Genomic DNA, 14764 nt, shown 5'->3' with positions numbered 1-14764 from the left:
TTAGACGTGCCAATTATTAATGGTACTTAAAAATAGTGAGTATCATTTAAACATCTTTTATATTGTTTCTGTTTTATGTTGCTTTAAATGGAACCTTTAGGAGTAGTTTTTATTTTGTCCCATCACATGCTTCTATACTCTTGTTAATTTGCACTAGCGGCACTGGCACAAATTGTTACTCTCACTCGGGATCTTTTTTTGATTATTATTATTACTACTACTGCACCCCCTCCAAATATATAGGAATCACCTTGTCTGTCCATGTGTCTTGTACGCGAAACTCCTCCTAAACAGTTTGATGGATTTTGATGAAACTTTTATACAATTACAGTATATCACCTGAAGATGTGCGTGAAGGAAAAATAATCCCGGTCCAATGTTTCAAAGGGGAGATAATTCAACTTATTCCCTTACATATGGCAATATATGATGACAGGCTCGTAAGCGGGGGGTATTCTATAGTGAGTTTATTCACAGTTCTAGTTGTTGTTTATTATTATTATTTATCAGCATCCTAACATTTTTAGGATGCTATTTCTCCCTTAGTTTTCAACCAATCACAAAATTTCACATGCGGAATACCTCTGGGCTGAATTAAGTTATGACTTTTGGTACTGATCTGGATCACTGAATTGGAATGGTTGATGAAAAACGGGCTTTTTTTCCTCACTGAGCATTATTCTCTGTCTTACCATTCCGGATCTATAGGGTACGGTGACCAAACGTCCCGGTTTGCAACAACTAGCGCAAATTACTGTGACTTTAGTCACAGTCTCTATCTAGTTTGTTTATATATAATTATTATTTTTAAATAATTTTCCCTTAGGGCTCAAGCTCTACATATGGGTTTATCTAAAGCTTATTTGTATAGAAATGCTTAAAACATTTGAATTGGAAGTTAGGATGCGTCTACAGTACCTTAATAACATCTGTTTCACCTGTGAAAGTGCACGGAGTTCACTTTTTAAATCTTTACTGGGTAAAGCCAATTTAAAGGTACAAGAATAGGCCAAGGTATCATTTATATACCTTAAGTCTGATTTATATACTAAGAAGGTAGAAGACATTCAGTACTGTGCAAAAGTCTTAGGCACCCTTTTTTTTTTCATACAAGCTTTACAAGCATTGTTATAGATTTCTGTTTTATGACTTCTACATTGAGTCAGTACAAAAACATTTTTAGAGTTCCAAATGTTAATTTTTCTAGCACAGAATAAAATGTTACACAAAATAGTTTGTATCTGAGCAGCATATTACATAAGAGAACACTTTTTTCAGATTAAAATGAAGGCTACTATTTATTTTTTTTTAAAAGATATTTTTTGGGCTTTTTTTCACCTTTATTGGATAGGACAGTGTAGAGACAGGACAGGAAATGAGTGGGAGAGAGAGACGGGGAGGGATCGGGAAATGACCTCGGGCCAGAACCGAACCCGGGTCCCCGGATTTATGGTATGGCGCCCTAGCCACCTGAGCCACGACGCCCGCAAGGCTACTATTTTTGATGCAAAATTAAGAAGAAAGTGTGACAAAGTGTCCAGAAGAACTGTGGCTGGTTCTGCAAGATGCTCAGTAAAACTGACAGCTCATTTCTGTATAAAACTCCATTCATTGTACCTTAGACTACAGTTTTTTTTTTTTGGTTGTGGGGGGTGGTATTTTATTTATTTATTTATTTATTTATTTATTTTTTAAAGCAAAGGTTCATCTCACACCAAATATTGACTGTTTGTTTTATTATGGCTTACTGCTCTTTTTTTTTTAAATATATATAAATGTTAACGTTATTTCATTAAGCCATTGTTGGTCTACAGCATTTCTTTACATGTGCCTAAGATTTTTGCACAGTACTATATCTCTTCATATTTTTATTAGGCAATGATTGATTAACTGACTCACCAGTCAGTTTGAGAGGATCACCTATATATCTGCTTATTTACACAATTATCCAATCAACCAATCATATGGCAGCAGTACAATGCATAAAATCATACAGGTCAAGAGCGTCAGATGATAATCACATCAGAATGAGGAAAATCGATGTGACACTGAAGGCTGGTTTGAATATTTAACTGCTGAGCTCCTGGTGTTTTCACACTCAACAGTCTCGAGAGTTTGCATGGAATGGTACAGAAAACGTCCAGTGAGCAGAAGTTCTGCAGGTGAAAACACTTTGTTGATGAAAGAGGTAAGAGGAAACTTGCCAGGATGATTCGAGCTGTCTGGAAGGCGAGAGGGACTCAAATTGCTACTCTTTACAACTGTGTTGAGCAGAAAAGCATCTCGGAATGCACAACACTTGCACTAGCTTGGAATAGATGGACGATGAGTACAGAAGCCCTCTCAGGAACCTGAGGCTCAGTGAATGGACAGGTAAAGATTGGGAAAAATGTTGCCTGGTCTTTGGCTCGATTTCAGTGAGCCCATATGGTACCTCCTGTAGTCTTAGACTGACATTTGAATCTGGTTGTACTAACCAATTTCTCAAGTGTAGTATGAAGAGCCAAATTAGGCTGTTTTGTAATTATCTCAGTTGATAAATCTGGTACATGTACTCTTGTCTTGGATCTGTTAAGTAGTGCATGAAGAATGGGGTCCTGGTTGGTCGTTTATTTTGTTTTGTTTTTTTGCCAGTAGTGTGAGGAGCCCAAAAGCTACCTAAGGAGTACCTCCATTGTTATTGTGAGCAGAAGTGGCATAGAAACACTACACCTACCCTAATGTGTAGTGAGGAAGAATAAATCTAATGCTGTATCCAGAAGATTGTCTTAGGATGATGTTAGTAGTAGCTCTTTGCATCCAAGGCTATGTAAAAGAAAGATGCTACATTAGGTAATGAAGTTAACATTTCCTCTTAATTGCACATATAAACTTATTCCACCCCTCCTCATCTTCATTCCTGGACACAATTTTTCCAAGATATGGAACTGTGACACACTGGGCTTCTTAAAGCAAGCTCTGGAACCAAGCCACTACCTACATTGGAGTGTGTATACAAAGCGCCTATGTTATTTTTTTGTTTTATCTGTAATGAAATTAGATTTTAGCATTATCTATAGTGTGAGACAAACAGTGACATGCTTTTGAGATGTAGAAAAGAAACAAAGCCCAGAATGAAATATGGAGACTCTGTTTTAAGGAAGAATGTGTTGGCTCCCAGGAATAGTGGCGTAATAGAGAAGAAACTCAAATAATCTAAACATTACGGACATGAAATCCACCTGGAGGTTTTAAAAGGAACAAAGAGAGCTCTAGACAAATGAGGCCTGTCACAGCAGCCAGAGGAACTTTCCTGAGCCTGAATGCATTCATTCATCATCTGTCCCTTTCTTTTTCTGTGAGTTGTTAAGGGGGATATAAATTCAGTAATGGTTTGTAGAGAAGACACACAAAATGTCCCATCTGTACTGCTGAGGGATGCACACAAATGATCCCAGTGGCTGCTGTTATGTTGTGTAAAAGGGCTTTAAGGCCTGTGAGTGCACTGGCTGATTGGAGGTCTGGTGTGGCTTCAGTAATTCTCATGCTCCCTCAGCATCTGGTGAAAAGCGAAAACGTACATCTTGTCCCACCCCAACCTAAGACACACAAACCTGTCGTCCTGTACACAAGAAGTAGTAAGTAAAGCTTTGAGGCAAATATTCAGAAATATTTTGAATGTTTTGAATTGTCAAACAATTCTGTGAATAGGAAGATAGTGGGTAAGTAATGTTAGAAAAGGAAGTGGGTAGTAACTCAGCAACATAAAGAGGAGTAGGTCGTAAGGAAGTGATGTTAGAAAGGGGGATATGTAGTAACTCTGACATAAGAAAAGGAAGCAAGGAGTGGAAAAAGGGAAGCTGACAGGAAGCAAGTGATGGAAGAAAGGGAAGCAGGTAGGAAGAAAGAAATTCAATATATGACAAGCAGATAGGTAGTGGTTAGCGCTGTCGCCTCACAGCAAGAAGGTCCTGGGTTCGAGCCCCGGGGCCGGCGAGGGCCTTTCTGTGTGGAGTTTGCATGTTCTCCCCGTGTCCGCGTGGGTTTCCTCCGGGTGCTCCGGTTTCCCCCACAGTCCAAAGACATGCAGGTTAGGTTAACTGGTGACTCTAAATTGACTGTAGGTGTGAATGTGAGTGTGAATGGTTGTCTGTGTCTATGTGTCAGCCCTGTGATGACCTGGCGACTTGTCCAGGGTGTACCCCGCCTTTCACCTGTAGTCAGCTGGGATAGGCTCCAGCTTGCCTGCGACCCTGTAGAAGGATAAAGCGGCTAGAGATAATGAGATGAGATGAGACAAGCAGATAGGAAGCAAGCAATTAAGGAAATGGGAATCAGGATAGAAGCAAGTGATGAAACAAAGGGATACTGACAGTAAGTAACAGGCTTGTCCTTGAGTCCGACTTGTGACTTGACTTGGACTTGAGCACCGATGACTCGGGCTTGGAGCACTGTTGCCTCACAGCAAGAAGGTCCTGGGTTCAAACCCAGCAGCCGGCGAGGGCCTTTCTGTGTGGAGTTTGCATGTTCTCCCCATGTCTGCGTGGGTTTCCTCCAGGTGCTCCGGTTTCCCTCACAGTCCAAAGACATGCAGGTTAAGCTCATTGGTGGCTCTAAATTGACCGTAGGTGTGAGTGTGAATGGTTGTTTGTATCTGTGTCAGCCCTGCGATAACCTGGCGACTTGTCCAGGGTGTACCCCGCCTTTCGCCCGTAGTCAGCTGGGATAGGCTCCAGCTTGCCTGCGACCCTGTAGAACAGGATAAGCGGCTACAGATGATGGATGGATGGACTCGGACTTGGACTCGTATATTAACTGCATTCGGACTCGTAAATTGGAGACGAGGACTCTGATTTTTTTTCTTTATTTTTTGCAACATGCCATAATTTGGCATAAGATATTTTATATCTACATTAATTTTTATACTAATTTCATGCAAGAGAATGCATATTCACCTGTTCATATGTCATGTTCAGGAACAAACTAATGTTAATGGCACTAAAATGCCTTGAGAGAAGCCCCTAGAATCCTTCTTATCCCTTAATGGCACTAAAATGCCTTGAGAGAAATCCCTAGAATCCGCTTTGCTTATACAGACTTCTCGAGCAGTGGGAAAAAATGCACTGCTATGTGTTCCATATGTAGAAGAACTATCAAGGAGATGACCTTGAACTTCAATCATCATTTGGCAAGACTCCACCCAGAGAAGGAAGTGACAGGCTATGTTCATTGCTCTGTTGGTAGCAGGGCTTGCTTGCTGACCGATGAACTAGCTAGTGTTAACCCTCTCTCATGTCATTTGCCCTGTTGATAGTGGGCAGGGCTTGCTGAGCGATGAACAAGCTTTTTATCTGTAGCCTATTCACTAAAATGGGGCAGTCGAGCAGTAATGCTAATCTGACACAGTAGCAGAGATGGTTTCACATAAAGGCAGCAGCAGTGTCCTTCAAATAGTGCGTAATTTTGATCTCAGACTCAACTCAGCCTCAACTTGGATCAGTAGTAGACTCGACTCAGACTCAACTCGAAATTTTCTTTAATGACTTGGATTTGACTGACTTGAACACTGGAGACTCAGGACTGGACTCGGACTTGAGGTTTAGTGATTTGACTACAACACTGGTAAATAATACTACTACTAATAATACATATTATTTAAAAGTGCCTTTCATGACAGCCAAGGTCATTTCACACATAGAAACATACAAATGCAATTAATAAAATATTAAATGAACAGTAATCTCATATTTCAAAGTCTTTCCCACACCATGTAGCGCATAGGGCGGCGCCAATCTCCGTTTCCGTAGCCCTCGGCCTCTCACTTATTACATAGCTAGGGTTACAGTGGGGGGCTAGTCCTCTGGTAACCGCGAGAGTTTGACTCCCTACTCGTATCTGTATTGCACTGTGCCTTGCCAGACGGCAGTAGGTACAGTACCATTTTTATGATGGTCTTTGGTATGACCCAACCATAGAACTTGCAATCTCCCGATTGAGAGGTGGACACGCTAACCACTAGGCCAACTCATGGTAATCTCATATTTACAAGGTAGTAAAACCAAGCCACAGTGAATACGCTGGCTTAAAGAGATGAGTTTTCAGGTGGCGTTTAATGTCTGCAATGGATTCAGTGTCTGATGTAAAAAGAAAATGAATTTTAGGGGCAATGTGACTGAATGCTCTTTCTCCCATGGTGTTGAGGTTCCTGTTTGGTATTCTCAGTAAACCTGCTGGGGAGGATCACAGTGAATGGGCAGGGGTGGAGTTCTTAAGGAGGTCACTGAGATAAGTGGGAGTATGGTTATGTAGGGTCTTTATAAGCTAGGAGCAGGACCTTAAATTGGACTCGATATGCAACTGGGAGCCAGTGAAGCTGCATAAATAAAGGTGTTCCATGGCTTGTGGATTTTGAGTGTGTTATGATCCTGGCTGCAGAGTTTTGGATTAATTGGAGCTGGCAGTGGAGTAGCTTATTTGGGATGTGAGAAGTAAGTGGTTGGAAGTAAATGATGCAAGAAAGAGAAGCAGGTAAGTAAGAGATACAACGAAGGTAAGCAGGTAGCAAGAAAATGATACAAGAAAAGCAAGCAGGTAGTAAGTACATGGTGCAAGAATAGGATGCAGGAAGGAAGCAAATGTTGGAATAAAGGGAAGCAGGTAGGAAGCAAGTGATGAAAGAAGGGGAAGCAGTTTAAGAAAGGTGAAGCAGGAAACAAGTGACGAAACTAAGGGATGCTGATGATGCAAGAAAGAGAAACTGTTCATAAATAATTAATACAAGAATGGGAAGCAGGTAGTAAGCACAGTGGTGCTTGAACGTTGGTGAACCCTTTAGAATTTTCTACATAAATATGACCTAAAACATCAGATTTTCGGGGCGGCACGGTGGTGTAGTGGTTAGCGCTGTCGCCTCACAGCAAGAAGGTCCGGGTTCGAGCCCCGTGGCCGGCGAGGGCATTTCTGTGCGGAGTTTGCATGTTCTCCCCGTGTCCGCGTGGGTTTTCTCCGGGTGCTCCGGTTTCCCCCACAGTCCAAAGACATGCAGGTTAGGTTAACTGGTGACTCTAAATTGACCGTAGGTGTGAATGTGAGTGTGAATGGTTGTCTGTGTCTATGTGTCAGCCCTGTGATGACCTGGCGACTTGTCCAGGGTGTACCCCGCCTTTCGCCCGTAGTCAGCTGGGATAGGCTCCAGCTTGCCTGCAACCCTGTAGAACAGGATAAAGCGGCTAGAGATAATGAGATGAGATGAGACATCAGATTTTCACACAAGTCCTAAAAGTAGATAAAGAGAACCCAGTTAAACAAATGAGACAAAAATATTATACTTGGTCATGTATATGATCCAATATTACATGTAAAATGATCCAATATTACATATGTGAGTGGCAAAAGTATGTGAACCTTTGCTTTCAGTATCTGGTGTGACCCACTTGTGCAGCAATAACTGCAACTAAACGTTTCCGGTAACTGTTGATCAGTCCTGCACACTGGCTTGGAGGAATTTTAGCCCATTCCTCCGTACAGAACAGCTTCAACTCTGGGATGTTGGTGGGTTTCCTCACATGAACTGCTCACTTCAGGTTCTTCCACAACATTTTGATTGGATTAAGGTCAGGACTTTGACTTGGCCATTCCAAAACATTAACTTTATTCTTCTTTAACCATTCTTTGGTAGAACGACTTGTGTGCTTTGGGTCGTTGTCTTGCTGCATGACCCACCTTCTCTTGAGATTCAGTTCATGGACAGATGTCCTGACATTTTCCTTGAGAATTCGCTGGTATAATTCAGAATTCATTGTTCCATCAATGATGGCAAGCCGTCCTGGCCCAGATGCAGCAAAACAGGCCCAAACCATGATACTACCACCACCATGTTTCACAGATGGGATAAGGTTCTTATGCTGGAATGCAGTGTTTTCCTTTCTCCAAACATAACGCTTCTTATTTAAACCAAAAAGTTCTATTTTGGTCTCATCCATCCACAAAACATTTTTTCCAATAGCCTTCTGGCTTGTCCACATGATCTTTAGCAAACTGCAGATGAGCAGATGTTCTTTTTGGAGAGCAGTGGCTTTCTCCTTGCAACCCTGCTATGCACACCATTGTTGTTCAGTGTTCTCCTGATGGTGGGCTCATGACCATTAACATTTAGCCAATGTGAGAGAGGCCTTCAGTTGCTTAGAAGTTACCCTGAGGTCCTTTGTGACCTCGCTGACTATTACACGCCTTGCTCTGGGAGGGATCTTTGTTGGTCGACCACTCCTGGGGAGGGTAACAATGGTCTTGAATTTCCTCCATTTGTACACAGTCTGTCTGACTGTGGATTGGTGGAGTCCAAACTCTTTTTAGAGATGGTTTTGTAACCTTTTCCAGTCTGATGACCATCAACAACGCATTTTCTGAGGTCCTCAGAAATCTCCTTTGTTCGTGCCATGATACACTTCCACAAACATATTGAGAAGATCAGATTTTGATTGATCCCTGTTCTTTAAATAAACAGGGTGCCCACTCACACCTGATTTCAATCAATGGGATGACAAACACCTGACTCTAATTTCACCTTCAAATTAACTGCTAATCCTAGAGGTTCACATACTTTTGCCACTCACAGATATGTAATAAGCCCTGTGATGACCTGGCGACTTGTCCAGGGTGTACCCCGCCTTTCGCCTGTAGTCAGCTGGGATAGGCTCCAGCTTGCCTGCGACCCTGTAGAACAGGATAAAGCGGCTAGAGGTAATGAGATGAGATGTGTGATATTGGATCATTTTCCTCAATAAATAAATGACCAAGTGTAATATTTTTGTCTCATTTGTTTAACTGGGTTCTCTTTATCTACTTTTAGGACTTGTGTGAAAATCTGATAATGTTTTAGGTCATCTTTATGCAGAAATATAGAAAATTCTAAAGGGTTCACAAACTTTCAAGCACCACTGTAAGTGGTGATTTAATACTTGTCATTTTTTAATACTTGTCACAGATTTAATACTTGTCATTTTTAAGGCATACCTAACAACATGTGTTTTCTTTCTCCCCCCCCCCAATCTGTCCCTCTGAGTTGCATGTTGGTCCTGGGATTGAGATGCTGGCCTCTTCTGCCCCTCGGACCTGCTTGGTCCATCCTGGTGCCCTGTGTCTGGTCGGAGTTTTATCGCACCGCTCCTGTAAAGGACGGCCCCATGAGGACAGTTGAGGGTTATACCTGGAGGACGCTCTGGACTCTTACAGTAATGCTTTTATGGCTGAGGACTACAGTTATCTTGCTAACTTTAGGACTGCAGTTGTCATGAACAGTTTTGCACTCAAGTTTCCATCAATGAAGAGTTATAACATCAACGAAACTGTCCTCATGTTAAAACTGTTAATATTATAGTCAGGCTGTCTGTTGTTGCCCAAATGAGGATGGGTTCCCTTTTGAGTCTGGTTCCTCTCGAGGTTTCTTCCTCATGTCGTCTGAGGGAGTTTTTCCTTGCCACTGTCGCCACAGGCTTGCTCATTGGGGATAGATTAGGGATAAAATTAGCTCATGTTTTAAGTCGTTCAAATTCTGTAAAGCTGCTTTGCGACAATCTCATCTCATCTCATTATCTCTAGCCGCTTTATCCTTCTACAGGGTCGCAGGCAAGCTGGAGCCTATCCCAGCTGACTACGGGCGAAAGGCGGGGTACACCCTGGACAAGTCGCCAGGTCATCACAGGGCTGACACATAGACACAGACAACCATTCACACTCACATTCACACCTACGGTCAATTTTAGAGTCACCAGTTAACCTAACCTGCATGTCTTTGGACTGTGGGGGAAACCGGAGCACCCGGAGGAAACCCACGTGGACACGGGGAGAACATGCAAACTCCACACAGAAAGGCCCTCGCCGGCCCCGGGGCTCGAACCCAGGACCTTCTTGCTGTGAGGCGACAGCGCTAACCACTACACCACCGTGCCGCTTTGCGACAATGTTTATTGTTAAAAGCGCTATACAAATAAACTTGACTTATGATGTAATTATTTTTATTATAGAACGAGCAAACACTTAAAGGTAGACTGCCTTTCAGATTTTTCAAGTGTAGGTCATAAAAATAATTTTCCCTGACACCCAATCATTTTTGTTTAGTGGACCGAAAGCTACTGAATTCAAATCACAGACTTCCAATTTTATTAGTTCTTTAAAAATAGAACAATTAATGAATTTAGGACCACGTGGCCCTAAATTCTCCGCTATTATTTCTTGCTCCACCATGACGCAATTCAAGATACTATGTCATGCATCACGTGGTGGGCTTTCCCCATTCGCACAAGGCATTGTGGGATACAAATTTGAAACAGGAGAGAAAAATGGAGGACGTGAGTGTGTGAATGAAACGTGAAAGACCGACTACAGTAACAGAAAGCGAGAAGAAAAGACGTTATGTTGCTAAGGAAAGGAAACGCAGGACCAAAATAATAAATATCACTGGTCAGCGAGCACCTCGGTGTGATCAGCTGTTCTTTTAGCAACAATGATGTAACTGTCAGTGCAAGGTCAGGGTAAACCTGTAGATGGCAGTAATGCAACACTGGATGCCAGCTGCTGTAAAACCTAAAAGAAGAAGAAGACGACGACGAAAGGTAAACCTGCACATGTGCACACGGACTTCCTCTGTCTGCTTGACTGCGCAAAGCGAGTGATTTCATGCACATTATTTGCTCAGGAATCCCCTCAAATTAAATAACTTCCCAGCCACAGTATGGCCTGTTGTTGTTGTTTTTTAAAGATATTACAGAAATAAATATATCACAATGACCAAATTTCAGAGGGAACTAAATTTCACCGGTTTTATGAAATCAAAAGGCAGTCTACGGGCGGCACGGTGGTGTAGTGGTTAGCGCTGTCGCCTCACAGCAAGAAGGTCCGGGTTCGAGCCCCGTGGCCGGCGAGGGCCTTTCTGTGCGGAGTTTGCATGTTCTCCCTGTGTCCGCGTGGGTTTCCTCCGGGTGCTCCGGTTTCCCCCACAGTCCAAAGACATGCAGGTTAGGTTAACTGGTGACTCTAAATTGACCGTAGGTGTGAATGTGAGTGTGAATGGTTGTCTGTGTCTATGTGTCAGCCCTGTGATGACCTGGCGACTTGTCCAGGGTGTACCCCGCCTTTCGCCCGTAGTCAGCTGGGATAGGCTCCAGCTTGCCTGCGACCCTGTAGAAGGATAAAGCGGCTAGAGATAATGAGATGAGATGAGAAGGCAGTCTACTTTTAAAGATGCTGACTGCAAGGTCATCTGAAATTTTCAAGTTTTTTTTTTATTGTACATGGCATTTTCCTTTGTCTTGCAAGAACAAATATGATGCAGAAGAGATTTGATCGTTTTGATGGATTGTTTTTCTCTGTTTTGGGACCGTTTTCCTACATCTTGAGGTAAACAGTATGGCCTTACGGAAATAACCGAACGCGAGGAGCTGTTTTTTTTGTTGTTTTGTTTTTTTAAAGGATGTTTTTAACAGACCATGTTCAACACACTTTCTCCTCATGATCAAAGTTCATTTCTTTTGTACCCCCACCAAGCATTTTATACTTCCTGTGGTGGTAATTTCATGGCTGAGAACTGAGATAGCTGCAGCTTCTTTTTCCAACAACCCAGGCCTGTAGGGATTTTTTTTTTTTTTTAGTTTTTTGTTTTCTTAAATGCCTTCCCTACTTTGTGTGAAAGAGTATAACATTCCACATGGTTTCTAATGGGACTAAGAACCACACCCACAGCAGAGAGGGTCAAAACGTCCCAACAGCACAATAGCCTCATCTGCTGAATCCACCTTTCACAGAGAAACACAGCAGCTGATCGGAATTCTATGTTGTTTGACTAAACGTTATAAATTCTTTTGGTGATGGACTTTTATTGTAACAGGAGGCATGACTTCAATGCCTGTCAGCACTCGTGAAGGTGGTGTAGCCTCAAAGTCCTTAAAGCTTTTCTAAGCAGCACATAATTTGCATCGAAATCACATTGTAATGGGGTGGCACGGTGGTGTAGTGGTTAGCACTGTCGCCTCACAGCAAGAAGGTTCTGAGTTCGAGCCCAGCATCTGGCGAGGGCCTTTCTGTGTGGAGTTTGCATGTTTTCCCCGTGTCTGCGTGGGTTTCCTCTGGGTGCTCTGGTGGGGGAAACCGTAGCACCCAGCTAATTGGTGGGTCTAATTGACCGTAGGTGTGAGTGTGAATGGTTGTTTGTGTCAGCCCTGTGATGACCTGGCGACTTGTGTACACCAGGGTGTACCCCGCCTCTTGCCCATAGTCAGCTGGGATAGGTTCCAGCTTGCCTGTGACCCTGTAGAACAGGATATGGATGGATGTAATGAATCTATGACCACTATCATCCATTCCTCAATGTTCATTGATCTGAAAAAGAGAGATCCACATGTGCATAAGGACATTAGACATAGAAACACAACAAAATATCATGAAACATTGACAAGTCAGAGCTTTATCATTTATTTCTGTACAAAAGGTTTGATTCAAAGTGATACATTACTTGAAAATCACATTTACAGCACATCAATGTACAACTCAAGGTTAATGTATGCAAATTTCCAATAATACAAGAAAGTGGAATTTTGTTCAGATGCGTTTTTACAGATTGGACAGAATTACATTACAACTCAAAAGAGATGTCCATTTTGAATTTGCTCAATAGTGCCTGTACAATAAATAAGTAGAAAATATATCTCTGTTATCAATCTGAAGGATTTTAGAAACACACAAAACATACAAATCACTAACAAATCACAACCCCCGAAAAAAGACCAGCTATTTCGGCTATTTCCCTGCCTGATGGAATACACATTGTCAAATCTTTTCACAGGTTTAAACCCAAACACATATACATAGCTGTGCTTTTTTTCCCCCCTCTGCAGCTATTCATCAAGTCAGACTGCATGCTCCTTTTCTTTCTGGATCTCTTGTATGCTACAACAAACTGACCACAAAATCTGGTATGCTATAATGAAATGGCAAGAACCTCAGACCTCACAACGTTTACAATCTGAAAACTTTTTTTTTACAGGATAGAAAAACCTTGTTTTTTGGAATGATAAACACCACAGAGAGAGGGCAGAAAAAAAACAAAGAACGTGGTGTGTCTTTCTCACATTGTTCTCACTCGTGTGGCAAAAATTATATTTACACTGACAACACAATCTGAAAGATTCACATAATGTCCACATTATCACATACATCGACATCACACACTGATCCGGATGAGAGGAGTGACGCGAACACATGCTTGCTTTAGATTGGCCATCGGAGTTCAGTAGTCCTGGCTGTGTTTGAGTGATCAGGGGCGGCACTGGAAGATCTCAGAGCTTCATCATCCGTACAATGGGTACCGGTAGCACCTGGTGAAGCTTGGCATGCTCTTTATCCACCGCCAGTCTCACCCAGTCAGGCCGGAAGCTGCCTTTAAAGCCCACAAATGCCAGTTTTTCTGCAGAGAAACAGGAAATAAGATTAATTTTCCCTGTTCTACCTCAGTGTATGAGAATGCAGCAAAACATCCAGAAGTTGCAGAAATGTAAATGTTTGAAAATAAACCTTTCAACTTTTCCACATTTTGCAATGGTACAAACTGAAAGGTGTGTGTGGTTGGTGGTGGTGGTACAGTGGTGCTTGAAAGTTTGTGAACCCTTTAGAATTTTCTATATTTTTGCATAAATATGACCGAAAACATCATCAGATTTTCACACAAGTCCTAAAAGTAGATAAAGAGAACCCAGTCAAACAAATGAGGCAAAAATATTATACTCAGTCATTTATTTATTGAGGAAAATGATCCAATATTACATATCTGTGAGTGGCAAAAGTATGTGAACCTTTGCTTTCAGTATCTGGTGTGACCCCCTTGTGCAGCAATAACTGCAACTAAACATTTGTGGTAACTGCTGATCAGTCCTGCACACCGGCTTGGAGGAATTTTAGCCCATTCCTCCGTACAGAACAGCTTCAACTCTGGGATGTTGGTGGGTTTCCTCACATGAACTGCTCGCTTCAGGTCCTTCCACAATATTTTGATTGGATTAAGGTCAGGACTTTGACTTGGCCATTCCAAAACATTTAACTTTATTCTTCTTTAACCATTCTTTGGTAGAACGACTTGTGTGCTTAGGGTCGTTGTCTTGCTGCATGACCCACCTTCTCTTGAGATGGACAGATGTCCTGACATTTTCCTTTAGAATTCGCTGCTATAATTCAGAATTCATTGTTCCAGCAATGATGGCAAGCTGTCCTGGCCCAGATGCAGCAAAACAGGCCCAAACCATGATACTACCACCACCATGTTTCACAGATGGGATAAGGTTCTTATGCTGGAATGCAGTGTTTTTCCTTTCTCCAAACATAACGCTTCTCATTTAAACCAAAAAGTTCTATTTTGGTCTCATCTGTCCACAAAACATTTTCAATAGCCTTCTGGCTTGTCCACGTGATCTTTAGCAAACTGCAGACGAGCAGCAATGTTCTTTTTGGAGAGCAGTGGCTTTCTCCTTGCAACCCTGCCATGCACACCATTGTTGTTCAGTGTTCTCCTGATGGTGGACTCATGAACATTAACATTAGCCAATGTGAGAGAGGCCTTCAGTTGCTTAGAAGTTACCCTGGGGTCCTTTGTGACCTCGCCGACTATTACACGCCTTGCTCTTGGAGTGATCTTTGTTGGTTGACCACTCCTGGGGAGGTTAACAATGGTCTTGAATTTCCTCCATTTGTACACAATCTGTCTGACTGTGGATTGGTGGAGTCCAAACTCTTTAGAGATGGT

The 14764-nt window shown here is 42.2% G+C and overlaps 1 protein-coding gene across 2 annotated transcripts in view; it reads right to left on the bottom strand.

Annotated features, from left to right (window-relative positions):
* Positions 1–12428: 12428 nt before the first annotated feature.
* The window catches only part of cemip (cell migration inducing hyaluronidase 1), a 365428-nt gene continuing 363092 nt past the window's right edge, over positions 12429–14764 (bottom strand). For both annotated transcript variants that reach the window (XM_060941115.1, XM_060941116.1), the window contains exon 29: positions 12429–13435. In XM_060941115.1, coding sequence (XP_060797098.1) covers positions 13308–13435 — 128 coding nt within the window. In that variant the 3' untranslated portion in view covers positions 12429–13307. The remainder of the gene's footprint in view (positions 13436–14764) is intronic.

Source organism: Neoarius graeffei, chromosome 15 (genome assembly GCF_027579695.1).
Source record: "Neoarius graeffei isolate fNeoGra1 chromosome 15, fNeoGra1.pri, whole genome shotgun sequence".
In the NCBI taxonomy this organism is placed as follows: domain Eukaryota; kingdom Metazoa; phylum Chordata; class Actinopteri; order Siluriformes; family Ariidae; genus Neoarius; species Neoarius graeffei.
This window is presented reverse-complemented; position numbering and strand designations above follow the sequence as displayed.